This window comes from Aspergillus japonicus (assembly GCF_003184785.1).
Source record: "Aspergillus japonicus CBS 114.51 unplaced genomic scaffold BO86scaffold_4, whole genome shotgun sequence".
Lineage (NCBI taxonomy): Eukaryota > Fungi > Ascomycota > Eurotiomycetes > Eurotiales > Aspergillaceae > Aspergillus > Aspergillus japonicus.
Window position 1 is genome coordinate 1,161,444 of NW_020291641.1, and position 15,517 is coordinate 1,176,960.

General features: G+C 55.1%; 7 protein-coding genes across 7 annotated transcripts; 4 read left to right on the top strand and 3 right to left on the bottom strand.

Annotated features, from left to right (window-relative positions):
• Positions 1-90: 90 nt before the first annotated feature.
• On the bottom strand, positions 91-1,253 carry BO86DRAFT_395766 (cytochrome P450; the record flags this gene model as incomplete). Its single annotated transcript, XM_025673354.1, has 4 exons — positions 91-241; positions 299-510; positions 604-1,017; positions 1,170-1,253. The coding sequence occupies 4 exons, from the start codon at positions 1,251-1,253 to the stop codon at positions 91-93; spliced, it is 861 nt and encodes a 286-aa protein (XP_025532225.1).
• A 129-nt stretch (positions 1,254-1,382) lies between these two features.
• Positions 1,383-4,165, bottom strand: BO86DRAFT_302926 (Zn(II)2Cys6 transcription factor; the record flags this gene model as incomplete). Its single annotated transcript, XM_025667555.1, has 7 exons — positions 1,383-1,776; positions 1,829-2,011; positions 2,059-2,666; positions 2,981-3,061; positions 3,276-3,586; positions 3,670-3,971; positions 4,017-4,165. The coding sequence occupies 7 exons, from the start codon at positions 4,163-4,165 to the stop codon at positions 1,383-1,385; spliced, it is 2,028 nt and encodes a 675-aa protein (XP_025532226.1).
• Positions 4,166-4,749: 584 nt separating this feature from the next.
• BO86DRAFT_303046 (uncharacterized protein) lies at positions 4,750-6,294 on the bottom strand (the record flags this gene model as incomplete). Its single annotated transcript, XM_025667563.1, has 3 exons — positions 4,750-5,967; positions 6,031-6,140; positions 6,210-6,294. The coding sequence occupies 3 exons, from the start codon at positions 6,292-6,294 to the stop codon at positions 4,750-4,752; spliced, it is 1,413 nt and encodes a 470-aa protein (XP_025532227.1).
• A 471-nt stretch (positions 6,295-6,765) lies between these two features.
• Positions 6,766-8,564, top strand: BO86DRAFT_435111 (cytochrome P450; the record flags this gene model as incomplete). Its single annotated transcript, XM_025675937.1, has 3 exons — positions 6,766-6,898; positions 6,969-7,805; positions 7,873-8,564. The coding sequence occupies 3 exons, from the start codon at positions 6,766-6,768 to the stop codon at positions 8,562-8,564; spliced, it is 1,662 nt and encodes a 553-aa protein (XP_025532228.1).
• Positions 8,565-9,408: 844 nt separating this feature from the next.
• Positions 9,409-11,016, top strand: BO86DRAFT_406661 (cytochrome P450; the record flags this gene model as incomplete). The annotated part of the gene is made up of 1 exon (XM_025674209.1): positions 9,409-11,016. The coding sequence occupies exon 1, from the start codon at positions 9,421-9,423 to the stop codon at positions 11,014-11,016; it is 1,596 nt and encodes a 531-aa protein (XP_025532229.1). The 5' UTR covers positions 9,409-9,420.
• Positions 11,017-11,386: 370 nt separating this feature from the next.
• BO86DRAFT_453351 (putative 3-hydroxyacyl-CoA dehydrogenase) lies at positions 11,387-13,375 on the top strand (the record flags this gene model as incomplete). Its single annotated transcript, XM_025676986.1, has 4 exons — positions 11,387-11,471; positions 11,528-12,163; positions 12,226-13,308; positions 13,371-13,375. The coding sequence occupies 4 exons, from the start codon at positions 11,387-11,389 to the stop codon at positions 13,373-13,375; spliced, it is 1,809 nt and encodes a 602-aa protein (XP_025532230.1).
• Positions 13,376-13,970: 595 nt separating this feature from the next.
• Positions 13,971-15,498, top strand: BO86DRAFT_406663 (beta-ketoacyl [acyl carrier protein] synthase domain-containing protein; the record flags this gene model as incomplete). The annotated part of the gene is made up of 5 exons (XM_025674210.1): positions 13,971-14,479; positions 14,556-14,642; positions 14,697-14,751; positions 14,805-15,219; positions 15,279-15,498. Exons 1-5 carry the CDS (start codon positions 14,333-14,335, stop codon positions 15,496-15,498), a joined length of 924 nt encoding a protein of 307 aa, XP_025532231.1. The 5' UTR covers positions 13,971-14,332.
• Between the last annotated feature and the right edge of the window lie 19 nt (positions 15,499-15,517).

Below are 15,517 nucleotides of genomic sequence, written 5' to 3' on the forward strand. Positions count from 1 at the left end.
AACTAGTGTCCTGTCGGCCGGCACTCATGCTGCACACCAAGGGAATACCCACCTCTTCCCCGGACAGTTCCTGGCCCCCACGGAGAACGGTTAGAGCGTGTCTGTCTTATATCCTTCGAACTGGGGGTCAGTGCCCAGCCAGCGCTCCGGGAGAAAATCCGTGGCCCGGAAGAAGCTGGCATCACTCATGTATGAGCCGTAGTGCGGGACGTGAACGTCCGTCCGAGCTTTCCACCGTCCACTTTAACAATTGAGGTAGACGCAGAAGCTAAACTTCGAGCAGATCTCATGACAGGACATGCGCGTCACCTTCTCCTGAGCCTGCGGATGGTCGTCCACCAGCCCGTTCTTGATCATAGCTGACATGAAATCCACTCGATCCACCCCAAGGGCCACTCGCCGTTCGGCCTTTTCAGCATTGATGGTCAATTCTGCATAATTTGTCGACGAAACAACGGCGGCGTGTAGGCCTCCTGCAGCATCGCGAGCGCCGGAAATTGGTGTATGGCACTGAGGATGGCCGAGCCCTTAACACTATTGAAGATGAACTCCATCCGGGGATGAGGTCGGCCATCCTGCAGACAGCCGAATGTCTCGGCAAACATCAAGTCCCGTGATGTCAAAAGCGGCGAGCTCTAACCACGCCTTGGGGTCTATGTCCGTACTCTGGTGAGCGAGGTCTCGCAGTCGCGAGATGAACACGTCGATGAACGAGAAAAGCCGCGGCTCCTGTTCGCGAAGTGCGCGGTCGGAAAATGCATGCGCCAAGAGGCGCCGGTGTCGGCGGTGAGCCTCGTTGCTGATGGGACCCCCAACGGAGTCGCGAGAAGGGATCATAGGCCCGTAGATCTTGGGGTTTCTCGGAAACTGGGCCACGCCCGGTCGAGACCCGTAGACGCCCTTGAACCCTTGCGCTGTATTGAACGACAGGGTGTAGGGGCCAGTCCGCACGATCGGATCGTACCGATCATGAAGAGCGAGCATCTTCAGGTGATAGTACCCTCGTACCAGACTAAGCTGAGGGGCAATGTAGGACAAGCCCACAGCCGGGGCCCAGGGTATTTGGCCACCGGCGAGAGAAGCAGCTCATACACCACCACGTACGAGACCCATAATACTACCTGAGTTAAGCTTCAGTCCAGGCTCCGTGGGCAGAACGGTAGACTTACCAGAATTGCCATAGCAGAGAACCATAACCAGCTTGCCAGGATGGTGCCCATCGCCCGGTGGGCAAAGTCGTTAGTGGCGCCCATTGTTCGGTAATATTGATAAGCTGCGCGCGTAAGTGGGCCTTGGAGGATTGATGTCTACGTGACCGGCTGTGCTGCCGAGACTCGCTTCGCGGTGACAGGTCGTTACGCTACGAATTGATCCGACCGATTTCATTCAATCCAGAATTGTCCCCACGTCTCCCAAAAGTTGAGCGCCGACGATTCATCTAGAAGAGCATCCACCATATCGTCCATATCAGTACCGACTCCTGGGTTGCCAGCTGCCATGGAATTGACTATATCATCAGGCTGTGCAGCAAGAGGTGCAGCCGCAGGAATAGAGACTGAGGTGTCGGGGTGCTCATCGAGGCGATCAGGGCAGATTTCCCGAATGGCCTTGGCGAATATTCCGCGATAAATGGACGCAACGGTGTAAACCTTTTGGAATTCTTCCATGACCATCATGCATACGTTGAGCTTGTTCAGTCGCAGACGTCGTGATAGAGGGTTGCCTGTCCGACAGCTCAGGAGGTGCATTTGCATGGCCGGGATCAGGAGAGGCGGTCTGTCGAGGAGCTTAGTGTTACGGAACAGATTGCGTGATGGGGGTGACCTACGTCATTGGCAGGGCAAATTGAAGCAGATTCTCCTGTGCGAGCGTTTCCAGGATCTCGTTTGTGCGGGAGGCAGCGGAGTCGGCCTTGGAGCGAATGATTTCCTGCCACCGCGTCTGATGGTTTGGCGACAGTTCGTCGGGTGGGTCAGTGATACACGGCCGATAGAGAACGATGAGAGTTGCTCTGCTGATATCAGAAAAGTCGCGGCTAACGCCAAGGCTTGCACATACTGGTAATGTAGTTGGAGGTGATGCAGGTAGAATCTCGTGGGACCATTCCAGTCTGCGGCGGCCTGGCCTGGAGGTTTGTGACAAGAGATCTCGGCCTCAAGGGCCTCAACCTGCTCACGCGAGGGTTTCGGACGAGCTGTCTTGTAGCTCATGGATAGAACTGCGCCTAGCAATCTGCTCATGCCTATTAAATGAATCCAATATTCAGCCAGAAGAGAGACTTCGTCCGGGATAAAGGCGGATAGAAGGGACTCCGGAACATGGTTGAGGTCATAGAGAAGGTCGCCCACTAACGGCATGGCTACGTCGCAGTCATCAAGGTCAATACGTAATGGGCGTCCTAATGTTAGACTCAGCCAACGATCCCGGAAGAAGCATGTCCACCAGAGGCGACGCCAGAGATGTCGCTGACGATCGGTAATTGATGCATTATATCGTGCGGCGTCCGGATTGCGGTGCAGGCCGAGGATCTGACAAAGAGTCACGGATATTCCTGTCCAGTACCAAGGCTGGACATGTTCATCTACTTCGGAGTGCCAGAAGCCGAGCATCAGAGAGGATTGTAGAAGAACGACTTTGTCTCGCTCTCCGCTGTTGTTGTAGAGACACTGTTCCTCAAATTAGTGATTTAGCCCGTACAAAGTACCGCTACATCGACTGAGACGTGGCCTGTGACGAGTCCGACAAGTAGAGGTATGCAAAGCGCTTTCTGAAGGTACTTGTCCAAGCACTGGGGTCTTTGATTAGACTTTTGCCTGAAACCTCGACTGGGTGGGAAGCTGCCTCGAGTCCATCGTGATGTCTGCAACACTTCCAAGTGATAGAAGCGCGGTTGGGGTACATTGGTGGTATTATCCGAAGCTTTTTCACCAGGAAAGACAGAGGAGGAAAGGGTACGCAAAGGATACGCACGCTATCTTACCTTTGCATGGGAGTACATCGCTGCTTTCATTGCCTTGCGTGAATCGTACCCTTCCCTCTCGCAAAGAGAGGAGGGAACAAACTGTGAGGGCGGTTAGCTGTTTTCTAAAAGGCGGACTCCGATTGCTACTAGAGCTGCAGCACCTAGGCCGCAGACACGCCATCGTTCTTTGATGTCATAGTCTGCAGCAAGTACAAGCCCACGGAGCAAATAGTCCTGAGACACAGATATTGTATGAGGCACAGAGCAATACCGCTGCGGCCTTTGCTCAACAGGAAGACTGGTGGTGACTCACATTGACGGCAACAAAGAACACACTCCACACTAAAAGCAGATTGAACTCATGCAGCCGCCCAGCATGAAAGAAGTGCAGGATCTGATCGGCTTCGATGATCGGCATGATCGTATGCACATGACGAAAATATGCCTGAAGCAGGCAATGGCATGCTTCACTGCTGGGTAGATTGAAGACCCCTTTGCTTGCGAGATAATTCCGATCCTCCTCGGACAGGGAGGTCGTTGCGCGCGACGGAATCAGGAAATGCCGGGGTAGAGTTCCTTCCGGGGCAAGGAGCGTCAGGGTTGAAGTTATTCCGGTCTTGTCCCCTGGCCATGGGTGTGGCCGTTAGCCTTGCGTATACTTCAGCCAAGACGTTATGCCGCGGTTGGCTGTAAGGAATGAGTGATACCGGTGTAGAAAGGCACCTGTCCGGCTTGTTCGGGGTTGCCCAAAGCGGCCTCTGCGATCTCGAGGCCATTGCGTTCCTCGTCCTGAATGCTGTATCGCTCCGAAGCCGAAGTAGCTGGAGCTGGAGCTGGTACTGGTGACTCCGAGGGGGGTCGTTGGAAGGCTGGTGTGCGAGGCGGGCGAAGTACATTTCCCCCGGTGAGTGCACCGCGAATAGACGGGCTACTGGTGGCCGCGCGTAACCGGTGTCGAGCCGATGCATTGCGCCGGCTGGTCCTAGCACTTTTTCCCCTTTTGGTCAGTCTATAGTTGCGGGAATTGCGGGGAGGATGCTCTCTGCTCTCTCACCTCTCAGCCGGAAGCGGATCCACGACACATTCGGCATGGTCTTGGGCGCAGCGAATGCAGGGAACGCCGGTGACATTGATGCTGCATCGTACCTTGCGCTGACGGCATGAGTGACAGGCCACCGTGGATCGGTAACGACGAGCTGACATGAAGGTGTATTGGGTGTAGAATAAGAGAAAAAGGTGTAGACGGCGAGAGTGGTTGATGGATGGAATTCCGCGGTAGGAGGAGAGAGAGAGAGAGAGAGAGAGAGAGAGAGATGGAGAGTTGATGGAGAAGTGATGGAGATCCCGCGGGAACGAACGGGAGGAAGCAGAACAAAGGAGGCAAATGAGGCAAATGAGGCAAATGAGGCAGACGAGGCAAATAGTGCAAACAGGGCCAACGGGGCAAATTCCTGCCTCAGACTCTGCTTGGTGCCTGACCGACTGCCTGATTACCTAGTAAGCACATGTTATATCCCTCCACGTATATCCCAGTTCGCAGTGCATCTTCAGATATAGGCAGGGAACGGGCTTCTGGCATATTCAGAAAACAGGAAGGAAATTGTCTAGTATGACTTAGGTACGAACTTAGTACCTGCATCCATCAAAATCGCACGATATATAGGTGAATAGGTGGATAGGTGGATAGGTGGATAGGTATTCCTGGCGCTGACCAGAACTTCGAACTCGACAGACCAACTCTACTAGTGAACATTGAACCACCAACACCCTGAATGAGTGGTTTGAGACTAAAAACAGAAGATCTGATCCGACATCTTGGCCACCGCCCCAGGAGTCTGGAACCCCAGAGACACCAAGGCCTTCTTGGAGGCGTTCACCATCCCCGGCGGCCCGCACAGCATGACCTTCGTATCTGGGCCAGAAGCAGGCAATCGCTCCTTCATAATCTCCGCCGTGACATACCCACTGCCAAATGCCCAAGTCTTCGGTGGCGTATCCAGCATGTACCAGATCTGGAGGTTCCGAGGATACTGCTGCGCGAAACCATCCAGTTCCCGCCGCAGGAGAATATCGTCTTCCGTGCGATTCGCATAGATCAGGCTGATCTCGGTGAGGTCGGTCGGGTCCTCGCAGATCGCCCGGATCAGCTGGTACATGGGGGTGATTCCCGTGCCACCGGCAATCATGCCAATGCGTTTACAGAGCCCGGGGGTATACTTCATCGCCCCCTTCGGTCCCCGGAGCTGAATCTCTTGCCCAATCTCCAGGTGGGCGAGATACCGGCCCGTTAGCAAGCCCTCGGGGTAGCACTTGATTACCAGCTCCAGGACCCCTCGATCCAGGTTGTTAGAGGTTGGGGTATAGGATCTGGAGACGGCCTTTCCGTCGATGGTCGCCTTGATGGCAACATGCTGACCGATCGGCAGTCCGATCACCTCCTGCGGGTTGGGGAGCTGCAGCACAAATCTATAGACGTTGGGGGCCAGCTCTTCTTTGCGGATTAAGGGGAGACACTTGTACTCCTTGGGATCAAGAAACCCCTTGACCAGATGAGGATTACTCCGAATCCGCGGGCGACACTTGATGTAGGGCGGATACCTGGTGAAGCCCGACTTGATCTGGGTCATTTGTGATAACTTAGATGCGACCATCGAGCCCACGAGGGTCGCAAGTCCGGTTGCCGCGGCAAACCCGGTATAAAAACCCCCGGAGGTGGACAGCGCATGGGGCGATTGGAGCGAGGGTAAGAGACTTCGAAGCTCTGAAAGTGCCGGCCATCGTACCGGTACAGTGGCATGAATGTAAGCGCCAGAGTACAGGGTCACAGCCACCCCGCCGATGGAGAAGATGGTTAGGGCTACCGGCGTGATAGAACCGGCCTTCCGCGGGGCTATTGGTGGCGCAGGGCTCGTGGACTGGATCAATCGGACGGTCTGGGGTCGAACGCGCTCGCGTGCATCTTTCAATGTGCCAATGAGATATGTTTCGAGGATCTCGTCTGCATCCTGCAAGTGTCGCGTTAGCCCATTAGCGTAGGTGGTTGGATATGAGGTTGTCCCCGCGCATACCTCGGAATGGCCAACATCCTCATACGCTTCGGTCGCGTCCAGTCCGGCGACATCCATTAATACTTCTGCCCCGCCAGGATGATCTCGAACATATTCGGTGACATTGTACACTAAATCAGGATCTCGCATTAGCACTTGACTTGGCATGGAAACAAACAGTCCACGAGTAATTAGGGTACCTTTGCCACGAACAGCGATCCACAAATCATCCTTGCACTTGTGACCAGCGACCTCGTCCGTCGTATATTGCGGTAGGCTCTGCATTGCAGGAGAGAGAGAGAGAGAGGCACAGACAGAGAGAAAAGAAACTTCTGCGAGGTCTAGAACTTATTACGGAGTGAGGTCTCATGAGTTGATCTGCGGGCCAACGGTGCAGACAGACTCTTTTATATGGCTATAATCCTAGAGCGGCAGTATACCTTGGGCTTTCAAACCGTACTCTCCCTGACTCTGTCATGGCCCACATTCATCCCTCCCCCACTAGCATGATGGCCAATCGTCGAAGGGGAAATGGAAAGCTGGCCATCCTACCTCGGGATGTAATCGTGGAGCCCTTCCGCGGGAGGCGCAAAGCCGCGGGAACAATGGATGCGTCTCCACAAAGAGGTATATGAGACTTCATTAAGAGTGGAAATTTAATACTACCATTTGCGCAATTATAAAGACAGGGGCAAGTTCACTTCCCCCCAAGGCATATCAGGTCCAGAAACCAGCATATCATCGGGCCCATACACCATGTCAAGCCAGCAGTTCTATCTCCTGGGCGAGGCGACCACGTCCGCCAGGCACGTCACGATTGACGCATCGGCGAACCTGGATCAACTGAAGCATACGGTGGCTGCTTACTTCGCCATTGTCGAGCCAAATGGTCGGTCACCCACTACAGTCATAGCAGTCCGGCAGCGATTCTCTTCATTTGTCGCTAACCTCCTAGTCAGAGATCGGCTTTCAATCCGGCAATGAGTGCCTCGTCGATGTCGGCGATGTCCTGGCTGCCACCGGACCCGTAGCTATCACGATCAATGGTCACGCAGTCCGAGAGCCGGAGGGTCCAAAAGGTCTGCCTTACGTGGGGAATTACTTCGAGGTTTATCCCGACCACCTGGGCAACCACCAGCGGCTCTACAACCAGTACGGCCGGATCTTCAAGACCACCAACCTGGGGCGTACCACATACCATACCAATGATCCGCAAATCGCCGCTGTCGTCTTCGCCGAGTCTGACTTCTTCTCCAAGAAGATCAACGAAGCCCACCCACTCCATGCCCTGAAGACCCCCTCTGCGGGGGTCTTTCTAGGAGATACTGACACCCCGGAATGGAGGGTGGCCCATAAGTTCTTGCCTCCGGCCCTCGGTCCCAAGGCAGTGCGGCATTATGCTCCGACAATGCAACGAACCGTGGAAGACGCGTTCAGAGTCTTTGACGCGCTAGATGAACAAGACTCCGCCTTTAATGTGTACCAGTATATGTTGAAGCTTGGATCCCAGGCGGTGGGCAAACTCACGTTGGGACTGGACATGGAGCATTTCACATCCCCTGATGCCCCCGTGCACGACATGGTTCACTCCATTGCGGAGATGCTGTCCCTGAACAAGAAGGTCACCTCGCGTGGTGACTGGTACGGCAAGCTTCCCTTCGGGGATCCCCAGCGGTTGCGAAACCTCAAGGCGAAATTGGAGGCGATGGTAGAGCAATCCATCCAGGATGCAGAGCGAGGCGGTGTCACGGACTTGCCTTTGCAAGAGGCGGCATTACAGGCCTCGAACATGGTTGGTGAGTCTTTCTAGGTGTCACTCTTGACTCCCACGCGATCTGACCGGGCTAATGCCTAATTTTGTAGACTACGCCATCCGTGCGACCGACAACAAAGGAGAAAAGCTGCCAAAATCGAGTCTGGTTTGGGCGCTGATTGTGGCCACAGCGGCAGGATTCACGACGACGAGCTCCCTGCTGTCGTGGTTGATATATGGTCTCGTAACGTATCCTGGGATGCAGAAACGATTGCTGCAGGAGTTGATCGACAACGGCATCACGGAAGACACCGAGCTCACTGCAGAGATCACAGATCGATTGGTCTTCCAAGACAAATACATCAAAGAGACGATGCGCCTCACCAATCCGTCATTCCAGCCCGGCCGCACCGCCAAAGTCGATTTGATCCTGCCGGGTGGCTATAAGATCCCTAAAGACGCGGTCATCGTGCCTGGTCTGCACCACATCCACAACAACCCCGACCTCTGGGACAACCCCAGCCGGTTTGATCCGGACCGCTGGGACACCCCCCAAGTCAAGGAGAGACACAAGGCAGCCTACATTCCTTTTGCCATGGGCCCCCGCATGTGCATTGGGTTCAACTTTGCTCTGCAGGAGGTGAAGATTTTCCTCCCAAAGCTGATCTATCGCTATCATTTCAGTCGGGAGAATGATCTTGTGCCCGTGGAGTATGACCCGATGTTCCAACTGATCCGACCGAACAATCTGTACGTGCGTGCCGAGCGAAGAGTGAAATGGCCGCCCAGGACAAGCCACTGAGTACGGGGTTGGCGGGGGGTGGAGATCAGATCCATGTACAGGGTTACGTATCGAGTTGTACGTATATTATACAGCAGTATGAAGCATTCAAGCATTCCATAAAGCAGCAGTCTTTGACCGGATTCGAAAGCCTGGAGCAAGGAGGGTAAGAAGGTCACGGGATCGTCCACGTACCCTAAGTTGTAGCGACAGTCCAGTAGACTGACACTGACTTATCCACGACTTATCACCTAATTGTGTGATTGTATTGCTGACTTTGCCTGACCTGGAAGGGTCGAAGACTCGAAGAATCCATGATGTTTCAAAGAGGTGGGCCTCCGACCAACGAACGCGCCAACATTGTCAACAGCACGCGTAGTCCCACAGGGTGCGCGGTGCCCGAGGCAATTCGGTTTCCGCGGTAGGGCTGGCCTATGCGTGTGCGTATCTCCGGTTGGCAAGACCTGAATAATCCCACCATAGGCAAACAGTAGTTACTTCCTCGTAAGCTGGTCACATCTGGCCAGATCCTCGCCTCCGCAGCCCGGGCAGCTCCCACGTTAAACCCATTCAAGAGATCTCGCGTGTCGATCGGTGACCAACAAGGTTTGCCAGCACATTTAGCCGGCGATGCTGCATGAGGTGCCACGTCCACTACGCCTCGAACTATTTTAATCCCACTGCAGTCTCCCAAATGATGTGATTGGTGCAGGCAATGCACCACGGTCTACGTAGTAATAGAGCATCGCTCTTCTGCGGTGACGTACGACTCGTTCTCGGGGCGAAATCGAAGCTAAAGCTCTGCATTCCCCGGACGATCACTGTTCACCTCTCACAGAGCCAACGAAAAACATACGCAAAGACTGAAGCACTGCAAATGGAGACTCCAGTCCTCCTCACACTCCTAACCTTGACTTTGTCTCTCTGCCTATATTATGGCGGCTACATCCGCTCGCCTTCATCAGGGACACTGCCACTGCCACCAGGTCCGGGGCTCATCGCCGGACTCACAGCCCTCATCCAGCAACGAGACCTTGCCTCGACCTTCCACGCTTGGAGCCAGACGTACGGCCCCGTAGTACACCTCCAAGTCGGAACTCGATCATTTATTATCCTAGGCACTCGGCAGGTCGCACAGGAACTGCTCGAGAAACGTGCCAGCATTTACAGCTCGCGCCCCCCGTCAGTATGGCTGGACAATTACCTTCACAAAGGGCTGGCGGCCGCCTTCATGCCGTACGGACACGAATGGCGCCTCAATCGCCGGCTGCACATGTCGCTGCTCAACTTCCAATGCACCAACGCTTATCAGCATCTGCAGGATATTCAAAGTAAGCAGCTGATGTACTCGTTTCTCCCGTCCGCAGACAGCAGAAGCAGCAGCAGCAGCAGCAGCAGCAGCAAGACCCCCAAATTCTCCGATCTCTTCTACCAATACACCGCCAATGTCATGTTCACCCTCGTCTACGGCAAGGGCCAGGGCCGCTCCGACAGCGACCACATGCGCCTAGAACAGATCAACGAGATGGCCGTCTTCATTCTCCAAGCCACCTCATTCTGGACCAATCTCCTGGACCTTTTCCCCATCTTGGACCGCCTCATCCCCGCCCGCAGCCTCCTCACCTGGCGCACCAAAGCCAGCGCCCTGCACGAGCAGACCAAATCCGTCTACCAGGAGTGCACCGACAGCGCCCTCAGCGCTCCCTGCTGGAACTGGAGCCACGAGATCACCACCAAGTCCGACATCATGGCCTCTCTCCCGTGGGACCACGTCTGCTACTCGCTGGGCGAGCTGTACGTGGCGGGCATCCACACCACTAAGATGGTGCTGGAGAACTTCGTTCTGGCCAGCCTGCTTCACCCAGAGACGGTCGAGGCAGGGCAGCGCGAGCTCGACGCCGTGGTTGGCGCCTCACGACTCCCCACCTTTGCCGACATCCCGGCCTTGCCCTACCTCGATGCCATCATCTCGGAGCTCCTGCGCTGGCGGCCCATCTCTCCGATCGGGGTGCCACATGCGGTCATACAGGAGGACGATTATATGGGGTATCGGATTCCGAAAGGTGCGACGGTCATCGCAAATCAGTGGGGGTTCAACATGGATGAGGAGGTGTTCGAGGAGCCGCAGGCCTTTCAGCCCCAGCGGTATGTTGAGGACCCCGGGCTGCCAGTTTCGGCGTTTGGGTTCGGGAGGAGGTTGTGTCCGGGCTATCGACTGGCACGGGCCTCGTTGTTCATCGTGGTGGCAAGGCTGCTGTGGGGGTTTGACATCGTTCGCGATGAGATGGGGGAGAGTGAAGGGGATGCGCCTCCTCTAACGAAGCATTCGGATCCCGCTGCTGTCAAGGCCAAATTCAGCTTGCGAAGCGAGGACAGGAAGAAGATCATTGAGGACGAGTGGGATACCAGGGAGAAGGATGAAAGAGTGATTCTGGAAGAAGTGAGGGCACGGATGGTGGGGGGCTCACGGTGACTCTTGGGATCATCATGACAAAATGCCGCGGGAGTGCTGTCATGTCGGTCCCAACAAGTGCCCTGCAGAGAGTAACTAACTTCAAGTTATAGTATAACCATAGTATAACGAGAGTAAAAGTCTGGCAGCAGTTCTCCCGCGGGATCAAGCAAGCAGTGGATCCAAGCCTAGCACCTCACCTCGGCAGGCCGCGGCAGGCCGGATATCGGCATCCCGGATGTACCTCAGGAACTATACCACCACCCCATTCATTATATATAGCATTTTCGTCTTGGAGTCTCAGATCTCTGTTGGTTTGCAACGAATCAGATAAGCTTTCTACTTGCTGAATTCCGAACTCGCAACTCATCGTCTTTCTCACACACACACAATGCATTCCAGCTGGTCACCACCACACGACTACCGGAACCGCCCTGTTGCGGTCTTGGGCGCCGGGGTCCTTGGAAGACGCATCGGTCAGTATTCTCAACCCTCATTCTCGGACATGTACGCTAATACATGCAGTAAACAGGCTGCATCTGGGCCTCCGCAGGCTACGACGTCCACCTACGCGACCCCAGCCCGGAGCAGCTCGCCTCCGGCATCGCCTACATCCATGAACAAATCTCCTCCTACGCCAGCAAGACGGGCTGCACCCCAGGCAAAGCACACAGCTTCATCAACCTCGAAGAAGCAGTGGAATCCGCCTGGCTCGTCATTGAGGCCGTTCCCGAAAAGCTGCCTCTGAAGATCGCCACCTTCGCCGATCTATCCACCCTAGCCCCGAATGATAGCATTCTTGCATCTAATTCTTCCTCCTACAAGACCTCAGAGATGCTAGACCGGGTCCCGGATGCAGTGAAGCCACGAATTCTGAACATGCACTACTATATGCCACCGCAGTGCATGACGGTGGAGTTAATGACGGACGGCTTCACGCATGAGGCCATCTTTCCCTTTATGGTGGAGCGGTGCCGCGAAGGCGCGACTTCGCCGTATGTCGCGCGCAAACAATCAACTGGGTTTATCTTCAATCGGCTCTGGGCAGCGGTCAAACGAGAGGTGTTGACCATTCTGTCGGAGGGAGTATCCGTCCCCGAAGAGATCGATGCTATGTGGGAGGAGATGTTCATTCGGGGGAAGACGCTGCCGTGCAGGATGATGGATAGTGAGTTTGATGCCCTGAGTTGCATGGCTGTCCCGTCATACTAAGTCTTCATGGTGGAACAGACGTTGGCCTCGACACCGTCGCCTTCATCGAACAGCACTACATCCACGAACGGGGCCTTTCCTCCGAAAAGACCGTGGACTACCTCACCACCAACTACCTCGAGAAAGGTAAATTGGGCGCCAAATGCGCCTTGGGCGGGCTCTATCCCCTGTCTAGCGCAGCCGGCAACAGTAGCAGTGACCCCACCACCCACGATCGCCATCTCCTCGTCTTAGATGTCGGACTCGCCTCTTCCACCGCGGCCTCCTCGATCTCCACCCCAGTCGGCCAAATCCTCTCTCTCGCGGCAGACGGGACCGATTCCAAAGTGTTGGTTGCCAACCAGCTCCTTCCTGACGGCATCGCAGTCGATACCACGACCAACCGCATCTTTTGGACCAACATGGGGGTCCCCGGCCGACAGGATGGTGCAGTCTACTCCTCAGCTCTAGACGGGAGCGACATCCAGACCGTCCTTGAACCGGGCGCGATCAACACCCCCAAGCAGCTGACCCTCGACCAGACAGCGCGGAAGCTGTACTTCTCCGACCGCGAGGGCTGCGCAGTCTACCGCTGTAACATTGACGGGTCAGGTCTGGAGACCCTCGTCTCACGACAGCGAGGGAGCCAAGGCAAAGGGGTGACTGACGTACGGGACTGGTGCGTCGGAATCGCCGTCTCGACTCGGTTCAACCGGTTCTACTGGACACAAAAGGGCGCGCCCAAGAGCGGGAAAGGGCGGATCTTCTCGGCTGCGATCCATGCACCACCGGGAATTGTGGAAGAGGCCGAGGACAAGGAACTGTGCATCCTGAGCGGATTGCCTGAGCCGATTGATCTGGAGATCGATGAGGAGAAAGGCGAGCTGTACTGGACGGATCGCGGGGAGCTGCCTCTAGGCAATGCACTCTATCGAGTCAGCTTGGATGTAAAGGGTCGACCAGTGGGCAAGCCGGAGGTCCTGGCTCGGGGTTTGCATGAGGCGATTGGGGTGAGTCTTGATCGGAAGTCTGGGACTATCTTCCTGACGGACCTCGGGGGTGGTGTCTATCGCTGTGATCGGGATGGGAAACGGAAGGAGATTTTGTATCAGGAGGATGGGCGTGCGTTCACGGGGATTGTTTGTGTTTGAATTTGGTGAGATGCAAATACCAACGCGCTATAGATTAGATAGTGAGAACATACTTTTGCCTTTGACTATATAACACCATTTTGTCGTTCTGCAGGGGCATAACCGGAACAATGCCACCATCCAAGTGTGATATCATTCTAGTATGCCACTTGTGGTAGATCATGCATATGAAGGGCGGGGAATGGGATAGGCAACAGTGGTAGCCCTGTAACATTGGCAGCTCAACACCATGCAGATGTCAGCTCAAAGAGCGTCCTACCCACTGGCTGCACTCTGTTTCAAGATTGATCTCATGGCGTAGACGCGTGACTGCGTAGCGTAGGCAGATATAAACACTGGCGTAATCTGGCTCGGGGCTTCAGATACTCCGGACGCAGTGGATCAATGGTTGACTCCTCCTTGCCATTCTGCAACAGGGGAATACTTGCGTCACGTCTGCGGCTGCTGATGGATCAAGGTACAGCAAAAACCTAATCAGAGATGGAATCAGACGACCGAACTGACATGGATTCGGGCTCAACATTCGCAACGTTGGTGATCGGCCCGCCCTGCTACAAAAGTACTCGACCAGAGCCACCTGATGTGATGCATCAAGGTCCAGCACAGGCTGAGGAATATCCTTTCATTCGACTACTTCTTGCTAGGCAATCAAACGCACCCAACCCTGACACAGCAGCTTTAGGATGGCCGTGCGAGTGAATTGCTCATCACAGGACCCCATCACCAGACCGGACGCCTACCTTACCTTCCACACTAACATGGAAGACTTCGATATTAGCGACAGCTGCCATTGGATCATAAGAGGAATGTTCCAGTAGCATCAGCCTCCGCTTCTCAGCACTTATTGCAAGTTAAACCCAAGATCAACTGGCCTACCGTCAACATCATACCCGTCTCAGCATCTTCCTGTGATCAGCCTTCCTATACGATGATTTTTGTTGTGAACTCGAGTGAAACCGACGCATCTGAACGCGTTCCAAAGGTCATGCCCATCCATGGCCTGCCGCTTTCCCGGTGGCGCGTCCAGTCCCGAAAGGCTCTGGGATCTCTGTGCCAACGGGCAGAGTGCCTGGTCTCCGATTCCGGAATCTCGGTTTCACGCGGAGAGCTGGTATCATCCGGATAAGGAACATCTAGGGACAGTATGTCAACACTTACCTTGCATGACTCGCCTGTCGAGTGGGGAAGACTGTTGAATTTTCTGCCAACAAATCATAGTCATATGTGAAAGGCGCGCATTTCCTAGCGGAGGACATTTCCCGGTTCGATGCTGCGTTCTTCAATCTCACAGCCGACGCGGCCAGCGTGGGTTCCATTCTTGTTCGTGCCTGCAAGTGTAGAGACCATTGACATTCGCAGACAATGGACCCCGAAGTGCGCCTGCAATTAGAGACCGTCTACGAGGCCCTGGAAAGTGCAGGTCTCCCCCTCGATCAAGTGGCTGGCTCTCGCACCGCGTCTATGCAGGCACCTGTTTCCGACATAACCACGACAGCTTATTGCGCGACCCCGATACCCTAGCTCGGTCCTTCCTCACGGGCAATGGCGCGGCAATGATCGCGAACCGGATCTCGCGGTTCTTCGATCTCCGCGCGCCCAGTCTGATGGTCGACACCGGGTGTTCGACGACGCTGACGCTGTTGCATCTGGCATGTCAGAGTCTCCGAGCGGGCGAGTCAGACATGGCCATCGTGGGTGGCTCAAATATCCTACTCAACCCGGATATGTTCATTGCCGGATCAAATCTCAGCTTGTTATCGGCGCAAGGGCGCTGCTTCGCCTTCGATGCTCGAGCCACGGGCTATGCACGTGGGAACGGAATTGCCAGTATGATCATCAAGCCCCTGATAGCGCAGTCCGAGATGGAGATCCCATTCGTGCTGTGATTCGCAACTCAGCCGCAAACCAGGATGGCAAAACAGCGACTCTGACTTCGCCCAGTCAGGAGGCACAGGAGGTCTTGATGCGAGAGTGCTATGAGATGGCTGGTCTGGATCCGCGCGACACCGGTTTCGTCGAAGCCCACGGGACAGGCACGCAAGCGGGCGATATCATCGAAGCTCATTCAATTGGGCGCGTGTTTGTGCTCAGACGCAGCACTGAGTGCCCACTTGTCATCGGCTCGGTGAAGACGAACATTCGGCAATACGGAAGCTCCTAGTGGTCTGGCGGGTGTTATC